Source organism: Phocoena sinus, chromosome 2 (genome assembly GCF_008692025.1).
Source record: "Phocoena sinus isolate mPhoSin1 chromosome 2, mPhoSin1.pri, whole genome shotgun sequence".
NCBI lineage: Eukaryota > Metazoa > Chordata > Mammalia > Artiodactyla > Phocoenidae > Phocoena > Phocoena sinus.
Genome location: NC_045764.1, coordinates 113,801,327 through 113,826,685, shown reverse-complemented (window position 1 = coordinate 113,826,685; position 25,359 = coordinate 113,801,327). Strand labels below are relative to the sequence as shown.

At 40.0% G+C, this 25,359-nt stretch overlaps 1 protein-coding gene across 1 annotated transcript in view; it reads left to right on the top strand.

Annotated features, from left to right (window-relative positions):
* BAZ1A (bromodomain adjacent to zinc finger domain 1A) overlaps nt 1–17,600 on the top strand; it is a 96,718-nt gene extending 79,118 nt beyond the window's left edge. The window contains exons 22-27 of the mRNA XM_032622340.1: nt 9,190–9,437; nt 9,531–9,757; nt 11,497–11,966; nt 13,638–13,780; nt 16,037–16,124; nt 16,564–17,600. Of these exons, the coding sequence (XP_032478231.1) occupies nt 9,190–9,437; nt 9,531–9,757; nt 11,497–11,966; nt 13,638–13,780; nt 16,037–16,124; nt 16,564–16,760 (1,373 nt within the window). The 3' untranslated portion in view covers nt 16,761–17,600. The remainder of the gene's footprint in view (nt 1–9,189; nt 9,438–9,530; nt 9,758–11,496; nt 11,967–13,637; nt 13,781–16,036; nt 16,125–16,563) is intronic.
* The last annotated feature ends 7,759 nt before the right edge of the window (nt 17,601–25,359 follow it).

Here is a 25,359-nt window from a genome sequence, read left to right as displayed (position 1 = left end):
TTTTATCTCCTAGAGAAGCTTACATGGCATGGTGACATGGATTAATGTATAGTGGCAGTTAACAGTATACAATCTCCCAGTGTGATATTTGATTATATGAATCTACCATTATTTTATATTAGTAAAATACTTTTAGAATTTTATTTATTTATGGCTGCATTGGATCTTCATTGCCGCACGCGGGCTTTCTCTAGTTGCAGCGAGCGGGGGCTACTCTTCGTTGCAGTGCGCAGGCTTCTTATTGCAGTGGCTTCTCTTGTTGCAGAGCACGTGGCTCTAGGTGCGCGGGCTTCAGTAGTTGTGGCTCGCAGGCTCTAGAGCACAGGCTCAGTAGTTGTGGCACAGGGCTTAGTTGCTCTGCGGCATGTGGGATCTTCCCAGACCAGGGATCAAACCAGTGTCCCCTGCATTGGCAGGCAGATTCTGAACCACTGTGTCACCCGGGAAGTCCCTAGTAAAATACTTTTAATTAGCAATATCTTGAGGCACAGAGGGGTTAAGCAACTTGCCCAGGCTCATATAGGGGAGCTAGTACTCAACCTCAGGACAGACTGACTCCATAGCCTACATTCTCTTAATTATTATGACACGGTACATGAGGTTTTATTTGAGGATAATAGAAAATATGATGTGATAGGACCAAACTTTGTGTGGAGTCATATATCTTGCAGAATTTTGACATGATGTGGTAGGCCCTTTATAATTAAGTGCAATGTCTTAGGAAAACTAAGGTAGTTGCAGTATTGAAGATCAATCGAAGGTGGATATCACAAGCAAGTGTACAATGATAGGCGAGATTAATGGCAATTAAATGACTTTTCTTTTTTTGGTGGTGGTTTTTATTTTATTTTTGTTAACATCATTATTGGAGTATAATTGCTTTACAATGGTGTGTTAGTTTCTGCTTTATAGCAAAGTGAATCAGCTGTACATATACATATATTCCCATATCTACTCCCTCTTGTGTCTCGCTTCCACCCTCCCTATCCCACCCCTCTAGGTGGTCACAAAGCACGGAGCTGATCTCCCTGTGCTATGCGGCTGCTTCCCACTAACTATCAATTTTACATTTGGTAGTATATATAAGTCCATACCACTCTCTCACTTTGTCCCAGCTTACCCTTCCCCCTCCCCATGTCCTCAAGTCCATTCTCTATGGCTGCGTCTTTATTCCTGTCTTGCCCCTAGGTTATGCATAACCTTTTTTTTTTCTTTTTTTAGATTCCATATATATGTGTTAGCATACGGTGTTTGTTTTTCTCTTTTTGACTGACTTCACTCTGTATGACAGACTCTAGGTCCATCCACCTCACTACAGATAACTCCATTTCGTTTCTTTTTATGGCTGAGTAATTATTCCATTGCCTGTATGTGCCACATCGTCCTTATCCATTCATCTGTCAGTGGACACTTAGGTTGCTTCCATGTCCTGGCTATTGTAAATAGAGCTGCAATGAGCATTGTGGTACATGACTCTTTTTGAATTATGGTTTTCTCAGGGTATATGCCCGGTAGTAGGATTGCTGGGTAATATGGTAGTTCTATTTTTACTATTTTAAGGAACCTCCATACTGTTCTCCATAGTGGCTGTATCAATTTACATTCCCACCAACAGTGCAAGAGGGTTCCCTTTTCTCCACACCCTCTCCAGCATTTATTGTTTGTAGATTTTTTGATGATGGCCATTCTGAGTGGTGTGAGGTGATACCTCATTGTAGTTTTGATTTGCATTTCTCTAATGATTAGTAATGTTGAGCATTCTTTCATGTGTTTGTTGGCAATCTGTACAACTTCTTTGGAGAAATGTCCATTTAGGTCTACTGCCCAGTTTTGGGTTGGGTTTTTTGTTTTTTTGATATTGAGCTGCATAAGCTGCTTGTATATTTTGGAGATCAATCCTTTGTCAGTTGCTTCATTTGCAAATATTTTCTCCCATTCTGAGGGTTGTCTTTTCATCTTGTTTATGGTTTCCTTTGCTGTACAAAAGCTTGTAAGTTTCATTAGGTCCCATTTGTTTATTTTTGTTTTTATTTCCATTTCTCTAGGAGGTGGGTCAGAAAGGATCTTGCTGTGATATATGTCATAGAGTGGCTGCCTTTGTTTTCCTCTAAGAGTTTGATAGTGTCTGGCCTTACATTTAGGTATTTCATCCACTTTCAGCTTACGTTTGTGTATGGTGTTAGGGAGTGTTCTAATTTCATTCTTTTACATGTACCTGTCCAGTTTTCCTAGCACCACTTATTGAAGAGGCTGTCCTTTCTCCACTGTACATTCCTGCCTCCTTTATCAAAGATAAGGTGACCATATGTGCATGGGTTTTTCTCTGGGCTTTCTATCCTGTTCCATTGATCTATCTTTCTGTTTTTGTGCCAGTACCATACTGTCTTGATTACTGTAGCTTTGTAGTATAGTCTGAAGTCCAAGAGCCTGATTCCTCCAGCTCTGTTTTTCATTCTCAAGATTGCTTTGGCTATTCGGGGTCTTCTGTGTTTCCATACAAATTGTGAAATTTTTTGTTCTAGTTCTCTGACAAATGCTACTGGTAGTTTGATAGGGACTGCATTGAATCTGTAGATTGCTTTGGGTAGTATAGTCATTTTCACAGTGTTGATTCTTCCAATCCAAGAACATGGTATATCTCTCCATCTATTTGTATCATCTTTAATTTCTTTCATCAGTGTTTTATAGTTTCCTGAGTGCAAGTCTTTCTCCTCCTTAGGTAGGTTTATTCCTAGATATTTTATTCTTTTTGTTGCAATGGTAAATGGGAGTGTTTCTTAATTTCTCTTTCAGATTTTTCATCATTAGTGTATAGGAGTGCAAGAGATTTCTGTGTATTAATTTTGTATCCTGCTACTTTACCAACTGCATTGATTAGCTCTAGTAATTTTCTGGTAGCATCTTTAGGATTCTCTATGTATAGTATCATGCCATCTGCAAACAGTGACCGTTTTACTTCTTCTTTTCCGATTTGGATTCCTTTTATTTCTTTTTCTTCTCTGATTGCTGTGGCTAAAACTTCCAAAACTGTGTTGAATAATAGTGGTGAGAGTGGGCGACCTTCTCTTCTTCCTGATCTTAGTGGAAATGGTTTCGGTTTTTCACCATTGAGAAAAATGTTGGCTGTGGGTTTGTCATATATGGCCTTTATTATGTTGAGGTGTCTTCCCTCTATGCCTACTTTCTCAAGGGTTTTTATCATAAATGGGTAGTGAATTTTGTCAAAAGCTTTTTCTGCATCTATTGAGATGATCTTATGGCTTTTCTCCTTCAATTTGTTAATATGGTGTATCACGTTGATTGTTTTGCATATATTGAAGAATACTTGCATTCCTGGGATAAACCCCACTTGATCATGGTGTATGATCCTTTTAATGTGCTGTTGGATTCTGTTTGCTAATATTTTGTTGAGGATTTTTGCATCTATGTTCATCAGTGATATTGGCCTGTAGTTTTCTTTCTTGGTGACATCTTTGTCTGATTTTGGTATCAGGGTGATGGTGGTCTTGTAGAATGACTTTGGGAGGGTTCCTCCCTCTGCTAAATTTTGGAAGAGTTTGAGAAGGATAGGTGTTAGCTCTTCTCTAAAGGTTTGATAGAATTCACCTGCGAAGCCATCTGGCCCTGGGCTTTTGTTTGTTGGAAGATTTTTAATCAAAGTCTCAATTTCAGTGCTTGTGATTGGTCTGTTTATATATATATTTTTGTTTCTTTTTGTTTTTGTTCTTTTTTTGCGGTACGCGGGCCTCTCACTACTGTGGTCTCTCCCGCTGTGGAGCACAGGCTCCGGACATGCAGGCTCAGTGGCCATGGCTCACGGGCCCAGCCGCTCCGCGGCATGTGGGATCCTCCCAGACCAGGGCACGAACCCGTGTCCCCTGCATCAGCAGGCGGACTCTCAACCGCTGTGCCAGCAGGGAAGCACTGGTCTGTTTATATTTTTATTTCTTCCTGGTTCAGTCTCAGAAGGGTGTGTTTTCTAAGAATTTGTCCATTTCTTCCAGGTTGTCCATTTTATTGGCATATAGTTGCTTGTAGTAATCCCTCATGATCCTTTGTATTTCTGCAGTGTCAGTTGTTACTTCTACTTTTTCATTTCTAATTCTATTGGTTTGAGTCTTCTCCCTTTTTTTTCTTGATCAGTCTGGCTAGTGTTTTATCAATTTGTTTATCTTCTCAAGACCCAGCTTTAGTTTTTATTGATTTTTGCTCTCGTTTCCTTCATTTTCTTTTCATTATTTCTGATATTTATGATTTCTTTCCTTCTGCTAATTTTGGGGGTTTTTTGGTCTTCTTTCTCTAATTGCTTTAGGTGTAAGGTTAGGTTGTTTATTTGAGATGTTTCTTGTCTCTTCAGGTAGGATTGTATTGCTATAAACTTCCCTCTTAGAACTGCTTTTTGCTGCATCCATAGTCTTTGGGTTGTCGTGTTTTCATTGTCATTTGTTTCTAGGTATTTTTGATTCCTTTTTGATTCTTCAGTTGATCTCTGGTTATTAAGTAGTTATTTTTTAGCCTCTATGTGTTTGTATTTTTTACAGATCTTTTCCTGTAATTGATATCTAGTCTCATAGCATTGTGGTCAGAAAAGATACTTGATACGATTTCAATTTCTTAAATTTACAAGGCTTGATTTATGACCCAAGATATGATTTACCCTGGAGAATGTTTCCATGAGCACTTGAGAAGAAAGTGTATTTCTGCTGTTTTAGGATGGAATGTCCTATATATATCAATTAAGTCCATCTTGTTTAATGTATCATTTAAAGTCTTCTGTTTCCTTATTTATTTTCATTTTGGATGATCTGTCATTGGTGAAAGTGGGATGTTAAAGTCCCCTACTAGGAATGTGTTACTGTTGATATCCCCTTTTTATGGCTGTTAGCATTTGCCTTATGTATTGAGGTGCTCCTATGTTCGGTTCATAAATATTTACAATTGTTATTTCCCTTCTTGGATTGATCCCTTGATCATTATGTATTGTCCTTCTTTGTCTCTTGTAATAGTCTTATTTTAAAGTCTATTTTGTCTGATACGAGAATAGCTACTCCAGCTTTCTTTTAATTTCCCTTTGCATGGAATATCTGTTTCCACCCCCTCACTTGTGTCTGTATGTGTCCCTAGCGTCTGAAGTGGGTCTCTTGTAGACAGCATATATGTGGGTCTTGTTTTTGTATCCATCAGCCAATCTGTGTCTTTTGGTTGGAGCATTTAATCCATTACATTTAAGGTAATTATCAATATGTATGTGCCTATTAACATTTTATAATTGTTTGGGTTTGTTATTGTAGGTCTTTTCCTTCTTTTGTGTTTCCTGCCTAGAGAAGTTCCTTTAGCATTTGTTGTAAATTGGTTGGTGGTGCTGAATTCTCTAGCTTTGCTTGTCTGTAAAGGTTTTAATTTCTCCGTCGAATCTGAATGAGATCCTTACTGGATAGAGTAATCTTGGTTGTAGGCTGTTCCCTTTCATCACTTTAAATATGCCCTGCCACTCCCTTCTGGCTTGCAGAGTCTCTGCTGAAAGATCAGCTTGTTAACCTTATGGGATTCCCTTGTGTGTTATTTGTTGTTTTTCCCTTGCTGCTTTTAATATTTTTTCTTTGTATTTAATTTTTGATAGTTTGATTAATATGTGTCTTGTTTCTCCTTGGACTTATCCTGTATGGGACTCTCTGTGCTTCCTGGACTTGATTGGCTATTTCCTTTCCCATATTAGGGAAGTTTTCAAGTTATAATCTCTTCAAATATTTTCTCAGTCCCTTTTTTTTTCTCTTCTTCTTCTGGAACCCCTATAATTCGAATGTTGGTGTGTTTAATGTTGTCCCTGAGACTGTCCTCAATTCTTTTCGTTCTTTTTTCTTTATTCTGCTCTGCAATAGTTATTTTCACTATTTTATCTTCCAGGTCACTTGTCCATTCTTCTGCCTCAGTTATTCTACTATTGATTCCTTCTACAGAATTTTTAATTTCATTTATTGCATTGTTCATCATTGTTTGTTTGCTCTTTAATTCTTCTAGGTCCTTGTTAAACGTTGTATTTTCTCCATTCTATTTCCAGGATTTTGGATCATCTTTACTATTATTACTCTGATTTTTTTTTTTCAGGTAGACTGCCTATTTCCTCTTCATTTGTTAGGTCTGGTGAGTTTTTACCTTGCTTCTTCATCTGCTGTGTGTTTCTCTGTCTTCTCATTTTGCTTAACTTACTGTGTTTGGGGTCTCCTTTTTGCAGGCTGCAGGTTCGTAGTTCCTGTTGTTGTTGGTGTGTCCCCAGTGGCTAAGGTTGGTTCAGTGGGTTGTGTATGCTTCCTGGTGGAGGGGACTAGTGCCTGGGTTCTGGTGAATGAGGCTGGAGCTTGTCTTTCTGGTGGGCAGGACCACATCCAGTGGTATGTTTGGGGTGTCTGTGACCTTATTATGATTTTAGGCAGCCTCTGTGCTAATGGGTGGGGTTGTGTTCCTGTCTTGCTAGTTGTTTAGCATAGGGTGTCCAGCACTGTAGCTTGCTGGTTGTTGAGTGAAGCTGGGTCTTAGCGTTGAGGTGGAGATCTCTGGGATATTTTCACCATTTGATATTACGTGGAGCTGGGAAGTCTCTTGTGGACCAATGTCCTGAATTCGGCTCTCCCACCTCAGAGACACAGGCCTGACTCCTGTCCAGAGCACCGAGAGCCTGTCAGCCACAAGGCTCAGAAGAAAAGGGGGGGAAAAGAAAGAAAGGAAGGAAGAAAAAAGTAAAATAAAATAAAGTTATTAAAATAAAAAATAATTATTAAAAATGAAGAAAAATTAAAAGTAATTAAGAAAAGAAAAGAAAGAAGAGAGCAACCAAACCAAAAAACAAATCCACCAAGATAACAGTGCTAAAAACTATACTAAGAGAAAAAAAACTACGGACAGACAGAACCCTAGGACAAATGGTAAAAGCAAAGCTGTACAGACAAAATCACACAACAAAGCATAGAAGCATACACATACACACTCACAAAAAGAGAAGAAGGAAAAATATATATATATCGTTGCTCCCGAAATCCACCTCCTCAATTTGGGATGATTCATTGTCTATTCAGGTATTCCACAGATGCAGGGTACATCAAGTTGATGGTGGAGATTTAATCTGCTGCTCCTGAGGCTGCTGGGAGAGATTTCCCTTTCTCTTCTTTGTTTGCACAGCTCCCGGGATTCAGCTTTGGATTTGGCCCCGCCTCTGCATGTAGGTCGCCTGAGGACGTCTGTTTCTTCACTCAGACAGGGAAGGGGTTAAAGTAGCAGCTGATTCGGGGGCTCTGGCTCACTCAGGCCCAGTGGGAGGGAGGGGTACAGAATGCGTGGCAAGCCTGTGGCGGCAGAGGACGCGTGACGTTGCAACAGCCTGAGGCGTGCTGTTTGTTCTCCCCGGGAAGTTGTCCCTGGATCACGGGACCCTGGCAGTGGCAGGCTCGCATGGGCTCCGGGAGGGGAGGTGTGGATAGTGACATGTGCTTGCACACAGGCTTCTTGGTGGCTGCAAGCAGCTGCCTTAGTGTCTCATGCCCCGTCTGTGGGGTCCGCGCTGATAGCCACGGCTTGCTCCTGTCTCTGGAGCTCATTTAGGCAGTGCTCTGATTCCCCTCTCCTTGGCAACCCAAAACAATGGTCTTTTGCCTCTCTGGCAGCTCCAGACTTTTTCCCATGACTCCGTCCTGGCTAGCTGTGGCTCACTAGCCCCCTTCAGGCTGGTTCACGCAGCCAACCCCAGTTCCTCTCCCTGAGATCCGACTGAAGCCCGAGCCTTCCAGCTCCCAGCCCCCGCCCACCCCGGCAGATGAGCAGACAAGCCCTCTCGGGCTGGTGAGTGCTGGTCGGCACCGATCCTCTGTGCGGGAATCTCTCCACTTTGCCCTCTGCACCCCTGTGGCTGCGTTCTCCTCCACGGCTATGAAGCTTCCCCACTCCATCCCCTGCAGTCTCTGCCCGCAAAGGGGCTTCCTAGTGTGTGGAAACCTTACCTCCTTCACAGCTCCCTCCCACTGGTGCAGGTCCCATCCCTATCCTTTTGTCTCTGTTTATTCTTTTATCTTTTGCCCAACCCAGGTACGTGGGGAGTTTCTTGCTTTTTGGGAGATCTGAGGTCTTCTGCCAGCGTTCAGTAGGTGTTCTTTAGGAGTTGTTCCACGTGTAGATGTATTTCGGATGTATCTGTGGGGAGGAAGGTGACCTCCATGTCTTACTCTTCCGCCATCTTGAACATCTCCTAAATGACTTAATAGGTTCAAATGTTTCTGTATAAAAATTGGTGCTGAAAGTTCTTTTTAAGGGGGTATTAACATTTTTTTTAATTCACCTTATTTTAAAAATAATATTTTCTTGGGCTTCCCTGGTGGCGCGGTGGTTGAGAGTCCGCCTGCCGATGCAGGGGATATGGGTTCGTGCCCTGGTCCGGGAAGATACCACATGCCGTGGAGCGGCTGGGCCCGTGAGCCATGGCCTCTGAGCCTGTGCGTCCGGAGCCTGTGCTCTGCAACGGGAGAGGCCACAACAGTGAGAGGCCCGCATACCGCAAAAATAATAATAATAATATTTTCTTAGGTATAGAAGACAATATAGTTGGCATTTATACATAATTGATATTTTAATAAGTTATATTGAGATATATTTCGCATATATAAAATTCACCCTTTTAAATTATACAGTTCAGTGGTTTTTAGTATATTCACAGTTGTACAGCCATCCACCACTATCTAATTTCAGAACATTTTCATTATCCCCAAAAGAAACCTTAAATGTGATTTATACTTAGAGAGCAGTCCATCTTTTATCTGAAATGAGGCAGTAACATTCTTGATTCAAATGAATAGTAGCTGACTTGTAATCATATATAGCGAGCTTTCTAAATTACGTCAAGGTTTGATACGAAGAACTAGATTACTAGATTGAGAACACATTGCCTGTTATTTTTCTCTTTTAACTGTTGAAATCCCCCAGCATTTGTTTTATGGATTTAAGTAATTCCTTATGTCATAAATAAGATGTGGCTCAGCAAATTTTCTTTAACACGAGGTTTTGTTTTTAATGTCAACGTGGTCTTTTTGTGAAGTATTAAGAGAGAAGAACTGTGAATTCCAACCTATTTACACTACCAAGAAAATAGTTCTAGGAGATATCTAGGGTTTGCCTAGGAAGTTTAATCACTTTCCCTTTTCATTTAAGATGCCAGTGACAGTGGGCGTTCTTATAAAACAGTCCTGGACCGTTGGAGAGACTCTCTCCTTTCTTCTGCCAGTCTATCCCAAGTCTTTCTTCATCTCTCCACCTTGGATCGTAGTGTAATATGGTCTAAGTCTATACTAAATGCCCGTTGCAAGATATGCCGAAAGAAGGGTGATGCTGAAAACATGGTACTTTGTGATGGCTGTGATCGGGGTCATCATACCTACTGTGTTCGACCAAAGCTCAAGGTATTTTTTTTCTTCTGCTGCTTCTCAGATTAGAATTGAGACACTGAGATTTTGAGTGACAGATGATTAGTGATCATTTATTTGATTTATCAGACTGTGCCTGAAGGAGATTGGTTTTGTCCAGAGTGTCGGCCAAAGCAACGTTCTAGAAGACTCTCCTCTAGACAGAGACCATCCTTGGAAAGTGATGACGAGATGGAAGGTAGTATGGAAGGTGAGGATGATGAAGTTGATGATGATGATGAAGAGGGTCCAAGTGAGGAGGAAGAGTATGAGGTAGAACAAGATGAAGATGATTCTCAAGAAGAGGAAGACGTCAGGTAAGTCCTACCATGCAATAAAATGAGAGTTCGGGTCTTTAACTAGACAGTCTCTTGACTTTTCAAATGCAAGTGGAATGGTTGGGGCCCATAATTTAAAACAAAAAACTAGTGTGCAATATAGTGTCATACAGTTCCCCTTGCTTTTTTTTTTTTTTATTTTTTTTATTTTTACGGTACGCGGGCCTCTCACTGCTGTGGCCTCTCCCGTTGCGGAGCACAGGCTCCGGATGCGCAGGCTCAGCGGCCATCGCTCACGGGTCCAGCCGCTTCGCGGCATGTGGGATCTTCCCGGACCGGGGCACGAACCCGTGTCCCCTGCATCGGCAGTCGGACTCTCAACCACTGCGCCACCAGGGAAGCCCTCCCCTTGCTCTTTATGTATTATAAACATATGAAATTATTCCCAAGGGAGTATAGTCGCTTTGTGAACTTAGCCAGATCATAAAATCAAGTGTAAGTTTGGTTAGGATGTCAATTCAGAGCCACGTCAAGGTTGATATTACTTAATTTTTTGCTGAAAGCAGCAAATAAGCAGTCCAGAGGATATTCATGAGATAGAGATGAATGCAGCTCCTGATGCCTCTTTTGCTTTTCTCAAGGAGTTATACCCAAATATTGGTGATCTTGGCAGTCTACAGAGAGAGAGAGAGAAATGCCAGGAAGCGCATTGTATTTTTATACTCCTACCGCATCAGCACCTAGAAACAACTTCTATACTACTGTATAGCCAAGTATTCTGCAGCTTAGCAAGCTGTGTCACCCAGGCCTAATGAATGACTTTGGTTATTCCTGCCGTGGCAGCACTGGGGCAGTCTCCCTTTATTTGTCCCTAAGACCTCCCCTTGTTTTTAACATTTGAACTCCATTCTTGTGGAATCAAGAAAATGAATGTGAAGCAGGGGCAACCTAGAACCGACACAGTACAAATAGGTCAGAGACTGAGGAGGATGAGTAGAGAGAGCCACCCCCTCTACTTTAAACAAGTTGTTCAATAGCTCCAACTAGCAGGAGCCATTTTCCCTGTAGCTTGTAATGGCAGTATTGTGTTAAGCATAAAGATGATAAAGAACTTGGAGAATTTTTGGAAATATTTTAAGTAAACTGGAAGTTCAGGTATGGGGGGAGATGGATATAAGGAGGCTTACTGGGGTTGTATCATTCTTGTCTATAACTTAAAGGCAATTAAAGGGTTGAATCTAGTTTTGTATCTTACAGTAAGAATCAAAAGATGACAAAGAGATTCCTGGCTTAGTGTTGAGGAACAGTAGGTTTAAGGCCTACTTTTGTGGGATCCATTGGCCAAAACTGTAGGTTACCTCAGTATCAATAGTAATGAAAAGTGACAGTCTTCTGTAGCATAAGGAGACAAAAGATTTGCATTTTAAGTTTTTCAACATGATTAAGTCCATTTATTCGGCTCTCCTGAGGATTTTATTACAGTTTATCACAACCTAGGATCTGATTTTCATGATGATGTCCTGGAGTTACCAAGAAATTATTAAACATTAGACATTCTTTGTCTTTGCATTACAAAGAAATATATGAAAGCACATTTTAGATTTCCATGAAGAGTTTGTTGATTCTAAGTTTAAAGAACTTGAGTACAGGATAAGTCTCAGTAACACAAAAGTTATGTATGTAGAACTCATTGGCTGAATAGTAGAACAAGGGGGATAGAAGTAATCATATGTTCATCATTGCTCTGTACAATAATTGTTTTCTAACACTATTTATAGCCCACCAAAACGAGGAAGACCACAAGTTAGATTACCAATTAAAACAAGAGGGAGACTTAGTTCTTCTTTCTCAAGTCGTGGCCAACGACAAGATCCTGGAAGATATACTTCAAGGAGTCAGCAGAATACACCGAAAACAACTGTTTCTTCTAAAGCTACTGGTAGAAGCCTAAGAAAGATAAAATCTGCTCCTCCTACAGAAACTAAATCTGTAAGAATTGCCAGTCGTTCTACTCGCCAGAGTCATGGCCCACTGCAAGCAGATGTATTCATGGAACTACTTAGTCCTCGTAGAAAACGCAGAGGCAGGAAAAGTGCTAATAATACACCAGAAAATAGTCCCAGCTTCCCTAACTTCAGAGTCATTGCCACAAAGTCAAGTGAGCGGTCAAGATCTCTAAATGTTGCTTCAAAACTTTCTCTCCAAGATAGTGAATCCAAGAGAAGAGGCAGGAAAAGACAATCTACAGGTATGAAGAAGTCTAATTTAAGCTATTCTTACCTAAGAAAATGGAGTAATTTGGAAAGATTGAATGTTGAGATACTTTGTATCATTTTTGAAAGGCTGTCCACTATACAGAGTTATTAGGGAGCAACCTGACCTGAAGCATAATGTTCAAGGAAGGGGCAGGTATTTGGAATAAAGGTAAACTACAGTACTAGTGTTTCTACTAGTGTAGTAGGGTAGTTGTAAGAAATTTGCAAACAGTGTTCTGTGTTTAATGGAGAGATTTGGCCAATACTTGAACAGCCTCAGTATACCACATTATAATACGTTTCATTCTCTTCCACCTTTGCTTCCTTCAAAACACATGTACTCATCATCACCTAGACAAGCTACATTAGGTAATTTGATAAGGTTCCCACCTGACATACTGAATTTCGGGGCAGGGAGAGTTGGGAACAGTAATATTGTTAGGGAGTGATCACCAGCTGTCTTTTTGATTCTGATAATTGTTGTTTTAATATTTATATATATATATATTATATAAATTGTTTATATATTACATATATTTATATTACATAAGTTGTTGGTAATATTTATCCATGTAATAAACTCTTTACCCATTTATCTCTAATCCTATCCTCTTTTTTCTTTAATGTCAGTAGTAGTAAAATTTTGATATTTCAAAAATGAAGTTAAACATAAAAAATGCTACTACTGTTCTTTGAAGAATTTTAGATAGCTTGTATTGCATTATTCAAACCCATGACAGGATTAAGGAATTCACTGGTGGAAGAATGGAACATGATGCAGTCGCCAGGTCGTCAGGTTTGGCAGTGGGGTGGGGGTAGTATCAGGTAACTTTGCACCGAGATCTAATTTAACTTTTCCTATCCCCTTATGTGTTTTGCTCTTCCCCAATCCTGAACCCCAGGCTATTTGGAAAATAGTACACCTGAAGCATTTTTGTTTCAAGAAAGAAAAAAAAAAAAACTGCTGAAGAAAATGTTGTTGTTTTTAATTGATGTGTGAACTTACTAACCTGGTTCTAAGGACAAATAAAGGGGGAAATGTGTGGATTAACATTTAAGCAGAGAATTTAAACACCTAGATCTATATATGGACTATACTACTATTTTCTACTAATTCATTCACCTTAGATCTCATTATATACCTTACATTTTATGAGAAAGCATTTTGCTTTAAGAAAATTCTCCATATAAAATTAGATTTATAAGAATAATTTTTATTTCATCATTGAGAAATATTTTCTATTATGCAAGGTAATTTATAAAGAGGCCAAGTTTCTAAATCTAAAGAGGTTATTTTCCTAAGTTTGTATTTCAGGAAATACCAGAGGATTTCATTTTATTGTAGTTAAAAACATATTTTTAATAAAATGGAGTAATAACCCACAAACTTCGTGTTCTAGAATTTCCTTTTGTATTACACTCTTTTTACAATCTGTTCCCAATGAGTGTTTATTTCAACTGGAAATTTTTAAGATCGAAAGGAAATAACGAATACTTGGTCCAGATTTACCTATCCCTCAGAATGTAAGTCAGCTTAACATCTCAGCGTGTAGAGTGTCGATTTTCTGTTTGAATTTAGTTTGTATTTATATGTCCTGATTAGCTTATGGTGATCAAATATTTTGTTTTGTCATCACCTAAAGTTAACATAATTATTTATTCAGAATCATCTCCTGTGACACCTAATCGAAGGAGTTCAGGTCGACAGGGAGGAGTTCATGAATTGTCCGCTTTTGAACAACTTGTTGTGGAATTGGTACGGCATGATGACAGCTGGCCTTTTTTGAAACTCGTTTCTAAAATCCAGGTAATACTACTAGACTTTATAAAATGTATTCATGTGTATTATCTGATTTAGTCTGCATGGCAACTTTAATGTAGTCAAAATACTTGTTTAGTCACTGTCTACTTAAAAAACAAAACAAATCTTGGAACATTTGTTCCTATATTGAAAAAAATGGAGCTAGCATAGTCTCCTCAGTCCCTTCTAGTCCTGTGACTGATTCTTTTTTTTTTAATTAATTAATTTATTTATTTATCTTTGGCTGCGTTGGGTCTTCATTGCTGCACGTGGGCTCTCTCTAGTTACGTCAAGAGGGGGCCACTCTTTGTTGTGGTGCATGGGCTTCTCATTGCGGTGACTTCTCATTGCGGAGCATGGGCTCTAGGCACGTGGGCTTCAGTAGTTGTGGCATGTGGGCTCAGTGGTTGTGGCTCGCGGGCCCTAGAGCGCAGGCTCAGTAGTTGTGGCACACGGGCTTAGTTGCTCCATGGCATGTGGGATCTTCCCAGACCAGGGCTTGAACCCATGTCCCCTGCATTGGCCGGTGGATTCTTAACCACTGCACCACCAGGGAAGCCCCTGTGACTGATTCTTTTTTTTTTTTTTTTTTTTTTTTTTGTGGTACGCGGGCCTCTCACTGTTGTGGCCTCTCCCGTTGTGGAGCACAGGCTCCGGACGCGCAGGCTCAGCGGCCATGGCTCACGGGCCCAGCCGCTCCGCGGCACGCGGGATCCTCCCGGACCGGGGCACGAACCCGCGCCCCCTGCATCGGCAGGCGGACTCTCAACCACTGCGCCACCAGGGAAGCCCGTGACTGATTCTTATAAATGATGACCGTGTGTTGAAATAACCTCACTTTTTATTCTGTGTAATGAATATGAATAGAGTTGATTCAGCTGAGTACCATTATTGGCATTTCTATTATGTAAAACAGTGTTTCTTAAACTTTAGCGTACACCACAATCAATGGAGGGCTTGTTAAAACACAGCTGACTGGGCCCCACCCCAGTCTGTTTCACTAGGTCTGGGATGATGCCCAGCCATTTGCATTACTGACAAGTCCCCAAATGAAGCTGATGGTGCTGGTCCAGGGACAGCATTTTGAGAAACACTGATGTAAAAGATGGGTACTCTTGAATAACAGAGATAGCCTAACCTAACTAAGGGATTTGAGCTGTTATTTTTATATAGGTATGACAGAATATGATGTGCCATAGCAGAGGTAGGACAGTGTTAGTTATACTAGAAGTTTAATGGTCTTTCAGAAGTAGAGAAGAGAAGGAATTGATTTGAGCATTTCAGGGGGAAGGAATAGCAGGAATTAGAAAGTTTTTTTATGGAAGAACTATTTGATTTGGTCACTGAAGAAAGATGGGATTTCAACAGTGAGAAATGGAATGAGGGCATTTTAGGAAGAGGGAACAACAAGTTAAGACCTAGAAATGAGAATATGGGAATGATGGATGGTTTGAATGGAGCAGAGGGTGTGTTAGAGGGGCTCAGACACAACTAGATTGTAAAGGGCCTCACTTGTCAGTATCAGGTGAAGGTTTCTGAATGAAAAAGTGACATCATCAGAATTCTACTTTGAGAATTCTAGAACCAGAATATGAAAGATTAATTAACATTGAATAGTGTCTTATAAAAATTAACTCTCTGGGACTTCCCTGGTGGTCCAGTGGTTAAGAATCCACCTTCCAACACAGGCGACACAGGTTCCATCCCTGGACGGGGAACTAAGATCCCACATGCCACGGGGCAACTAAGCCCACGTGGGGCAACTAAGCCCACGTGGGGCAACTAGAGGAAAGCCCACACGCCGCAACTAAGACTCGACGCTGCCAAAACTAAATAAATATTTAACAACAAAAAAAAAATTAACTCTCAGTTGGACTGTAACTTATTTTTCCTGAGTATTTTTGTGCTGAATTAAGTTTTGTTACCTGTATTTTATTCTTTATTACAAATGCAGTCATGGTCATTACAGAAATTTCTTTATAAATACATTTATGTATCTATATAGAGAGAGTCAGAGAAAGGAAGAGAACACACAAGCAAACCCATAATCTGTTTTTTCACAATACATTGTTAACATTTTTTATAGTATCAAATAAGCTTTTACAACATTACAATGACTGAAATGTATTATGTAATTTTAATGGAATAGTAGTATTCAGAAGTTAATATTCAGTTGCTTTTAAGGGCAAAACTTGCATGTATTTGACTACTTATCTTCAATAAATTTTCTATAGGAGAGATAATATTTGAATTATTTTACAGGTCCCAGACTATTATGACATCATCAAAAAGCCCATTGCCTTAAATATAATTCGTGAAAAAGTGAACAAATGTGAATATAAACTAGCATGTGAGTAATTTATGTTTTTCTCTGATAATTATTTTCCTTTAAGGAGGTAAAGGCTGTTTTTCTTTTTATTTAAATGATGTATATTAATGTAATTGTGCAGATGGCATCCCAAGAAATCCCTAAAATGCTATGTATGCATATATGGAAATGAAAGATGGATGGGGATTGAATGAGTTAAAGATATTTTATAGAATCTCATCTTAATAGATGTTCTTTTTAGTTATATAAAATACCTCTAAATAATTGTATAATTTCAATAAAACCATTTTATAAAGTATTTATAAACAATTTTAAGCTTCAGTTCTGCCAGCTTGTTTCAGAGTCTTCAATTTCTAAAGAAAAATGTGGACTTCTGTTTTCTTAATGACATTTCCAGATATACAAAGATTGTATTTATAATTTACTTTCATTCTTATCTCATTTGGTTTTTTCATTCTAGCTGAGTTTATCGATGATATTGAGTTAATGTTTTCGAACTGCTTTGAGTACAACCCTCGTAACACAAGTGAAGCAAAAGCTGGAACTAGGCTGCAAGCATTTTTTCATATTCAGGCTCAAAAACTTGGACTCACCGTCACACCTGGAAATGTGGATCAAGTTAGCACACCACCAGCTGCAAAAAAGTCACGAATCTGATTCTGTCTTTCTAAAGGATATATTTGAAGAAAACAAATTGTTCATGAAAATGGAACATTAAATCATGCTCTAAAGCAGACATATATGTATAAAGCAATAACAACTGATTGACCACATTGAAGTGTGGCCTGCACTATATTCTCAACTTTAATATTAAGCACTCAGGAGAATGTAGGAAAGATTTCCTTTGCTACAGTTTTATTCAGTATCTAATAAATTGGATAGATGTATTGGCTACAGTACTGGTTTACAGAGTTTTTTGTGCATTTTGAGATCATTCATGTGTCCCAGTATCTCAAAAAATATTTTTTCACCCATGATTTATTTTGTCATTGACTTTTTTTTAGAAGTGTGGTATTAAGGGAGATTTATCTACACAGATAAATCTTCCATGATAGCACAGTTTAGAAAAAAGTGTATATGTCTAAGAATTGTTTAATAAGCAGATTCTTTCAACACTATACATGAATGAATCCAGCTTTATTCCTTGAAGTGCTGTACCAGCGCTGGCTGGAGGTATTGAGTCTGAGTTTATTAACTAGATATTTATTTAGCATTCAAAGTAATTTGTGAATTTGTTTTGTATTTATAAAATTTGTACCTGGAAAATGTTCTTTAATTTTTTAAACATTTTATTGTGTTTTTGTTTTATTTCTCTAACTTCCTTAATGATCAGTCAATAAAAGGTAACACCCTCCCTTTTCCCTGGCAGTTCTTTCAGTTTTACAGAACTGTATTTTAAGTTTCTATGTGCAACTTAAGTGTACAAATAAAGTGATACTTTTTTAAAAAAATATTTTTCAAATATTCTGAATTTCTGGAATTTTTTACAAATCAGAATTGGACTTCTACATGTGATAAATAGACCATAGGAACCAATGTTTTATTGTACCTGAGTCTCTATAGCAGTGATTTGCATCTTTTTCTACCCAAACCCTTGAGGAGTAAGATACCTCCCATCAGTAACAGTAACATTCTATGGCAGGGATTCTCATTAAAAAGAGAAAAGAAAGTTTGGAATATAACCACAACCCTGAAAATTTTTTTAAAATAAAATAAATGCTATTTCCTAGGTATGGAAAACATAGGGGCCTCAGTTTTGGAGGAGTAGCTGTTCCTTTTTAGGATGCAGAAGGAAGTCACGTATCCTCTGTAGGGCTTTTGGGGAGTCAGGAGATAGAACCATCCCTCAATTTTCTCATCTAAAAATCCTGAGGATTTTAACGAGGTTCATTTGGGGACTTCCTGGTGGTGCAGTGATTAAGGATCCGCCTGCCAATGCAGGGGACACGAGTTCGAGCCCTGGTCTGGGAAGATCCCACATGCCATGGAGCAACTAAGCCCGTGTGCCACAACTACTGAGCCTGCACTCTAGGGCCCGCGAGCCACAACTACTGAGCCCCCGTGCCACAACTACTGAAGCCCACGTGCCTAGAGCCTGTGCTGTGCAACAAGAGAAGCCACCACAATGAGAAGCCCGTGCACTGCAACAAAGAGTAGCCCCCACTCACCGCAACTAGAGAAAGCCTGTGTGCAGCAACGAAGACCCAACGCAGCCAAAAATAAATAAATAATTAATTAACTAGGTTCATTTGTTTGGGAAGTTATCCCTCTTTGCTTTCATTTCTTTTTCATATACTCTGAGATGATCAATTCCCTGGCTTCTTTACATGAATATGTTCGTATCTGTAACCGTTGGTAAATTTGTAATAATTTCATATGCCAATAACCAAATTTCTTAGAAAGTTTTACTTAATAGCATTTAAGGGAATTCCCTAGTGGTCCAGTGGTTGGGACTCCGTGCTTCCACTGCAGGGGGCACAGGTTCGATACCTGGTCAGCGAACTAGGATCCCATAAGCCGTAAGCCACAAGCCATGTGGCCAAGAAAAAAAAAAGCATTTAAATATTCAAAAGAGAATTCTAAAATATAATTACATTTTAATAGTAAATTATCTGATCCCTTAATATTCTTCACTCTTTAATAACAAGTAACTTTTATATTTGTTTTTCTTCTAAGACAAACATAAAAAGGGGTAATTTCTGATTAACTGATTGTTGAATTATTCAGTCTGAAAGTCTTAAAACATGCAGTTTATCTTATATGTTGCCTTTCTCAGACTCAGTTAAAATAGAACATTGCCTTTTTGGGGAGAAGGGGGGCACACAGCTTGCAGAATCTCAGTTCCCCGACCAGGGATTGAGCCCAGGCCATGGCAGTGAAAGCCCAGAATCCTAACCACTAGGCCACCAGGGAACTCCCAGGACATTGCCTTTTAACCTCCCAGCCAGATTGTCTTATATACAAAAAGCAGCATTTATTCCCATACATATCTGCAGTAATTGAAATTTTACAGAGCAACAAGGTTAACACACAAGGACGTATGGTAATGGCTGAGAATGTCACATTGCCATGATCAAGAAAGCAGTCAGCATTATTTGACTTCTGTTTTGCTTTTACATTTTTATTCAAGGAGAGAGGACTGCATAATGGAACAAGTAGACCAAAAACATGATTGAGAAAACTTAAGACAGTGAAGGAGACATTTCAGTCAGTTGGGTATCTCTTACTGAGTTCAGATGAATTATATTTCTAACAGCACTTGATTTGTAATTGCAAGAGAGTGCCAGAAGGGAAAGGAATTAACACATCCTGCTACATACCAAGCCCATTAATATAAAAGTTTTTATCCTTTGTATCTAATAATTATGGGAAATGCTTTTTATGTTAAATAAGGCAAGGACTTCCCTGGTGGCGCAGTGGTTAAAAATCCACCTGCCAATGCAGGGGACACTGGTTCGAGCCCTGGTCTGGAAAGATCCCACATGCCGCGGAGCAACTAAGCCTGTGTGCCACAGCTACTGAGCCTACGCTCTAGAGCCTGTGAGCCACAACTACTGAGCCCTCATGCTACAACTACTGAAGCCTGTGCGCCTAGAGCCCATGCTCTGCAACGATAGATGCCACCGCAATGAGAAGCACGCCAACCACAACAAAGAGTAGCCCCCGCTCGCCGCAACTAGAGAAAAGCCCATGCTCAGCAACGAAGACCCAATGCAGCCAAAAACAAATTTATTTTAAAAATAATAATAATAAATAAGGCAATTGGTTTTGTTATTATTGTTGTTATTCTCTCCATTTTTCAAATGAGGTTTAGACTCAGATGGATTTTGTTTTTCTAAGTACTTGCCTGAGATCACAGAGTAAATGATACCAGGCTGTCAACGTTCCATCTTTCTGGTACACTAGGGTGCCTCCAAGAAGATGAGAAATATGCAGGTTTATCTTTGTGAACACTGTAAAAGGGTGGACAAAAGGGAAAATAGAGAATGTATTTGTACGTTTATTCATGTCAGATAATAATCTACATTGCATTTTTTGGAGCAATATTCATTGTAAACACATGATTCTTTTCTTTTTTTATTTGTAGTTCTCAGGATCTCTGTCCTAATGTTCTTTATTCATGTACTGAAGGGTGCATTTGTATTGTAAAAGCTGCAGTCTTCCGAACTTTGGATTTAGTTACCATGTATATTTGGCTACAGGGTCCTTATTAATATTTAAGCATGTGCAGAAACGTGTGAGAAGCAGAAATTTAATACCTATGCCAAGCTTTGAAGGTAGCAGTTCTTGCAATATCATTCAGTCTCTTATTTGTTTGCTATTTTTTTCCAGTGTTAGAAAATTTTAGACCTTTTCTTGAGAGAAAAGGAGGTATGGTGAGTTACACACGTGGGTAAGTTGTTTGATTTCAGAAAAATGGGCAGAATGCTTAGGTTAATTTCACTAACAAGAGGAAGATTGTACTTAAGCTACAAATTCCACATTAGCCTTTATACTCACTATTGAAGAGAACTTGTAGTATTAAGTAAAGATATCAAAGCAAACCTCTGGAAAAAATACGCAGGAACATCAGTGTATAAGTAATTTAATGGTATATGAATGACTGAGCAACCCTTTATAATCTTTCCATTCATTCTTTTACTCAGTTAAAGTTTTATCTTGGGAACCAGTAACTCTTCCTATCAAAGAAATTTGAGGAAATACATTCAGAGTATTGATGGACAAATCTCTGTGTAAAATTTAAGGATGTGATATAAGCCTTTGATTTGGTCAATATTAGAGGTGTATTATTTTTTTCCCCAGTAAAATGAAAATTTTACTACTTCTAGATATAAAATTAATTAATGGTCATTGTCCAAAAAATAGAAAACAATAAATATATAAGAAATAAATTTGATGTAGAAGTTTTCAGATTATTTTCTGCAGCAAAAATGGGATCGTGGTATACAAATCATATTTTAAACAGTTCTTTTCACTTAGTGGAATACATTGTGATACTGTATTCATCTGTGTGCTGTCTGGTATTGCACTGTGTCTAGGACTCACCTCATTTGGAACCATTCTCTCAGATACCCCAGTCCTGCATTTACTTAAACAGCTAGTCATTTTCATGTATATAACTGCCTCTGTAATCAGATCATTAAAAATGATCTAATGATCAGAAGAGTGAAAGCCTAAAAATTGGATAATGGGGTGGTGTAGCATTTCTACAGCTAATAGACATTTAATCTTAAATATTTTCCTGCCTTGGCTTCTTGTGGTATTTCTTCTTTTGCCTGCTCCCATGCACTTTTCACTGTTCAGTCCCCACAGTCCTCTAGGACAGGGCTTAGCAAACTTTCTACAAGATAGGAAATATTTAAGGCTTTGACAGCCATCTACTTGTGACATAACTATTCAACTCTGCCATTGTAGCACAAAAGTAGCCAGAGATATACATAAATTAATGTGCGGCTGTATTACAGTAAAACTTTATTTGCAAAAACAAGTGGTGGGGGCTTCCCCGGTGGCACAGTGGTTGGGAGTCCGCCTGCCGATGCAGGGGACACGGGTCCGTGCCCCGGTCCGGGAGGATCCCACATGACGCGGAGCAGCTGGGCCCGTGAGCCATGGCCACTGGGAGAGGCCACAGCAGTGAGAAGTCCGCGTACCGGAAAAAAAAAAAAAAAGTGGTGGGCCAAATTTGGCCTGCAGGCTGTAGTTTGCTGATCCCTGATCTGGAATGAATATAATACATAGAGATAATTTAAACAAAGGTGTTTGACAAATAGGACGAACTCCTAATTGCTTTCACTGGTCCTTGCTCTTAAAAGTCCTCCACTCCTTAAAAGTCGAGATTGACCTGTACTCTCATCCTCGGTTGTCTTTTAATCTAGCTCTATATGTGTAGTCCCTGAGCAATCGCATACAGTCCCACAGTGAAACCTAGCAACTACTCTATGCTGGTCCTCTGCTTCCACCCATGGAGGAGGAATTGGTGCAGGATTTGACATCCTGCTGTAAACAACTAGAAAACTAAAAATATATCAACAAACTTTTCATACATTGGATAATAGGAAGTGTAGGAGTGTTGCAGGAATGGGGACCCCTTTCAGGGCCCTAGAGTGGGCTCTTGTGTAACACTTGGAAATGAATTGTCCAAGGAGACACACGTGCTGACAAAGCAAGAGACTTTATTGGGAAACAGCGCCCCGGGGGAAAGAGCACCAGGGTAAGGGAACCCAGGAGGACTGCTCTGCCACGTGGCTCGCAGTCTCAGGTTTTACGGTAATGGGGTTAGTTTCCGGGTTGTCAATGGCCAGTCACTCTGACTCGGGGTCCTTCCTGGTGGTGTGCATCGCTCAGCCAAGATGGATTCCAGCGAGAAGGATTCTGGGAGGTTGATAGGACATATAGACTGGAGTCCCCTCTCTCCTTTTGACCTTTTCTGAATTCTTCCGGTTGGTGGTCGCTTGTTAGTTCCACGTTCCTCACCAGGACCTCCTGTTGTAAGATAACTCGTGCGAGTGGTTACTATCGTGCCTGGCCAGGGAGGGTGGTTTCTGTCAGTGGTTCCCCTAACAGGACTGTTATGTCTGCAAGATCTCCCTATTACTAGAGCAATCTTCCTAAATAACAACACTAAGCAACTCAATTGCTTATTTACAAATTTCCTTTCCCCATTACCTGCAGTGGGATTAGCTTGGCCTGCACAATCTGTCACCATTCTGTCAGCCTCATCTATCACTTCCCACCACACCATCTATGTATTGGTTCCTGTCAAACTGGACTCCATTGTCTCTCAGGTATTAGGACTCTTCTAAGCTCCATCCTTTTCACTTGCTGTATCTTCCACCTGAAATGTCTTTTGACTACCACTTCACCAGGAGGAAACAGATAACCTAAAAACTTGTTCAAAACACCCAGAACAGAGTTTCTGTTTGGATGATGAAAAGTTCTACAAATGGATAGTCGTGATGGTTGCATGATAGTACGACTTAATGCCACTGAATTGTATATTTAGAAATGGTTAAAATGGAAAGTTTTATGTTGTGTATATTTTACAATAAATTTTTTAAATACCCAGAAATACTAACTAAAACACAGCAAGCATCTGTTTAAATTCATACCTGAGTTCACAAGAGAGTGGTTGAAAAAACATTCTGGCAGTGACATGAGCTGAAGCTGTAGCTGTACTGGGGTGAATGGGCAGCAGCTCAAGGAGAGTTGATGCGCTAGGGGCTTGGGTTATAAAACTTACATGCAGATAATCCCTGGGGCTCATTCAAATCAGAGCTGGACTGAAAATGCATATAAAGCCCAAACCCTCAGCCAAAAATCTGCTAATATGTGGTCCAAAAACCTATAAGAAGAAAAGCCAACCTGAAAAAGTGATCTTTAGGGACTTCCCTGGTGGTCCAGTGGTTAAGACTCCGTGCTTCCATTGCAGTGGGCTCAGGTTCCATCCCTGGTTGGGGAACTAAGATCCCACAGGCCATGCGGCCAAAAAATTAAAAAATTTTTTTAAAAATGTAGAAAGTGATCTTTTAGGCAGACTTCCACTTCCGGGATGATAAAGTTGGCACCCTTTCCCCCAATCCTCCCTCTCAGTAGAATTAAAAACCCTGGACATTATATATAAAGCAAACTTAAGACTGAAAGGTAGAGATGAAGGCAGACTGACTAGGGACCTTGGGATTTGAGGAAAAACACAGTGATGAGTTTCATGGGGTTTTTTTAGAATTTATTTATTTTTAATTTATTTATTCATTTATTTTTTGGCTGCGTTGGGTCTTCATTGCTGCGCACGGACTTTCTCTAGTGGAGGTGAGCAGGGGCTACTCTTCGTTGCGGTGCGCGGGCTTCTCATTGCGGTGGCTTCTCTTGTTTAGAACACAGGCTCTAGGTGCACAGGCTTCATTAGTTGTGGCACGCAGGCTTCAGTAGTTGTGGCTCGCGGACTCTAGAGCGCAGGCTCAGTACTTCCGGCGCATGGGCTTAGTTGCTCCACGGCATGTGGGATCTTCCCAGACCAGGGCTCGAACCCGTGTCCCCTGCATTGGCAGGCGGATTCTGAACCACTGCACCACCAGGCAAGTCCCCTGGGTTTCCTTTTTGACTCATGAATGTATCCAGACAGTGCGGAAGAAGCCAGCAATCGGAAATTCCAGATGGCGTGAACAAAAAAGCCAGCCTCAACCAAATCCTTCTCTAGCCAAAGGATCAGGAAAGAGCAACCTAACAAGACAAGGCACGCAAATAATAACCACTCTATTCCAGCTGCAGAAGAAACTGGCCTTAACCCCAACCACACCAGCAAAGACAAAGTGGGGAGCCTAGACCTCCACCCTCAGAAGGATAAAATGAAGTGCCCAATACCGCCCACTGAAGTGGTGTCGCAGAAGACCAAGTAGAGATCCTGGACGTTCATCCCTACCAGCCAGTGATGAGGTATCCCTCTCTCCCCACACAGTGTCAGTGGAGACCAGGTGAGGGGGCAGACCTCACGCAGCACTAATGAGGAGCACCCCCCTTCTGGTGTCAACACAAGCTGAGTGGAAAACTGACTTCTGCCTGCATCTGGCAGTCACAAGGTTCAGCCCCAGCTTCTCCTGTCAGTGGGGTCAGAGAAAGCCAGCTCCTGACGAACGGTTTAAATAAGATCCAGAGTCTCATAATGCAAAAATGTCCATGATGCAATCAAAAAGTATTCATACCAAGAGCCAGGAAGAGCTCAAACTGAAGGAGAAAAAAAAAAATGGCAACACCAAGGTAACCTGTTAGAATTATTTGACGGAGATTTTAAAGCAGTCATGATAAAAATGCTTCATAAGTAATTATAAACACACTTGAAACAGATGGAAAAATAGAAAGTTTCAGTGTACTAGATTTCTACTGATATTGTAACAAATTACCACCAATTTAGCAGCTTAGACAATGCAAATTTAGTTCTAGAAGTCTGACAGGAGTCTCACTGGGCTAAAATGAAGTTTCCAAAGGGCTGCTTTCCTTTCTGGAGGCTCTGAAGGCTCTGTTTGCATGAGGTCACCCACATTCCTTGGCTCATGGCCCCATCCTCCGTCTTCAAAGCTACCAACATTACATTTCTCTGTGTCTTTCTTTATTGTCACATCTTCCTTGACCACTGCCAGCAAAGGTTCTCGGATTTTAAGGACCCATGTAATTAGATTACACCCACCCAGACAATTTAGGATAATTCCCCCATTCAAAGTCCTTAGATTAATCACATTTTTAAGTCTCTTTTGCCATGTAAGTA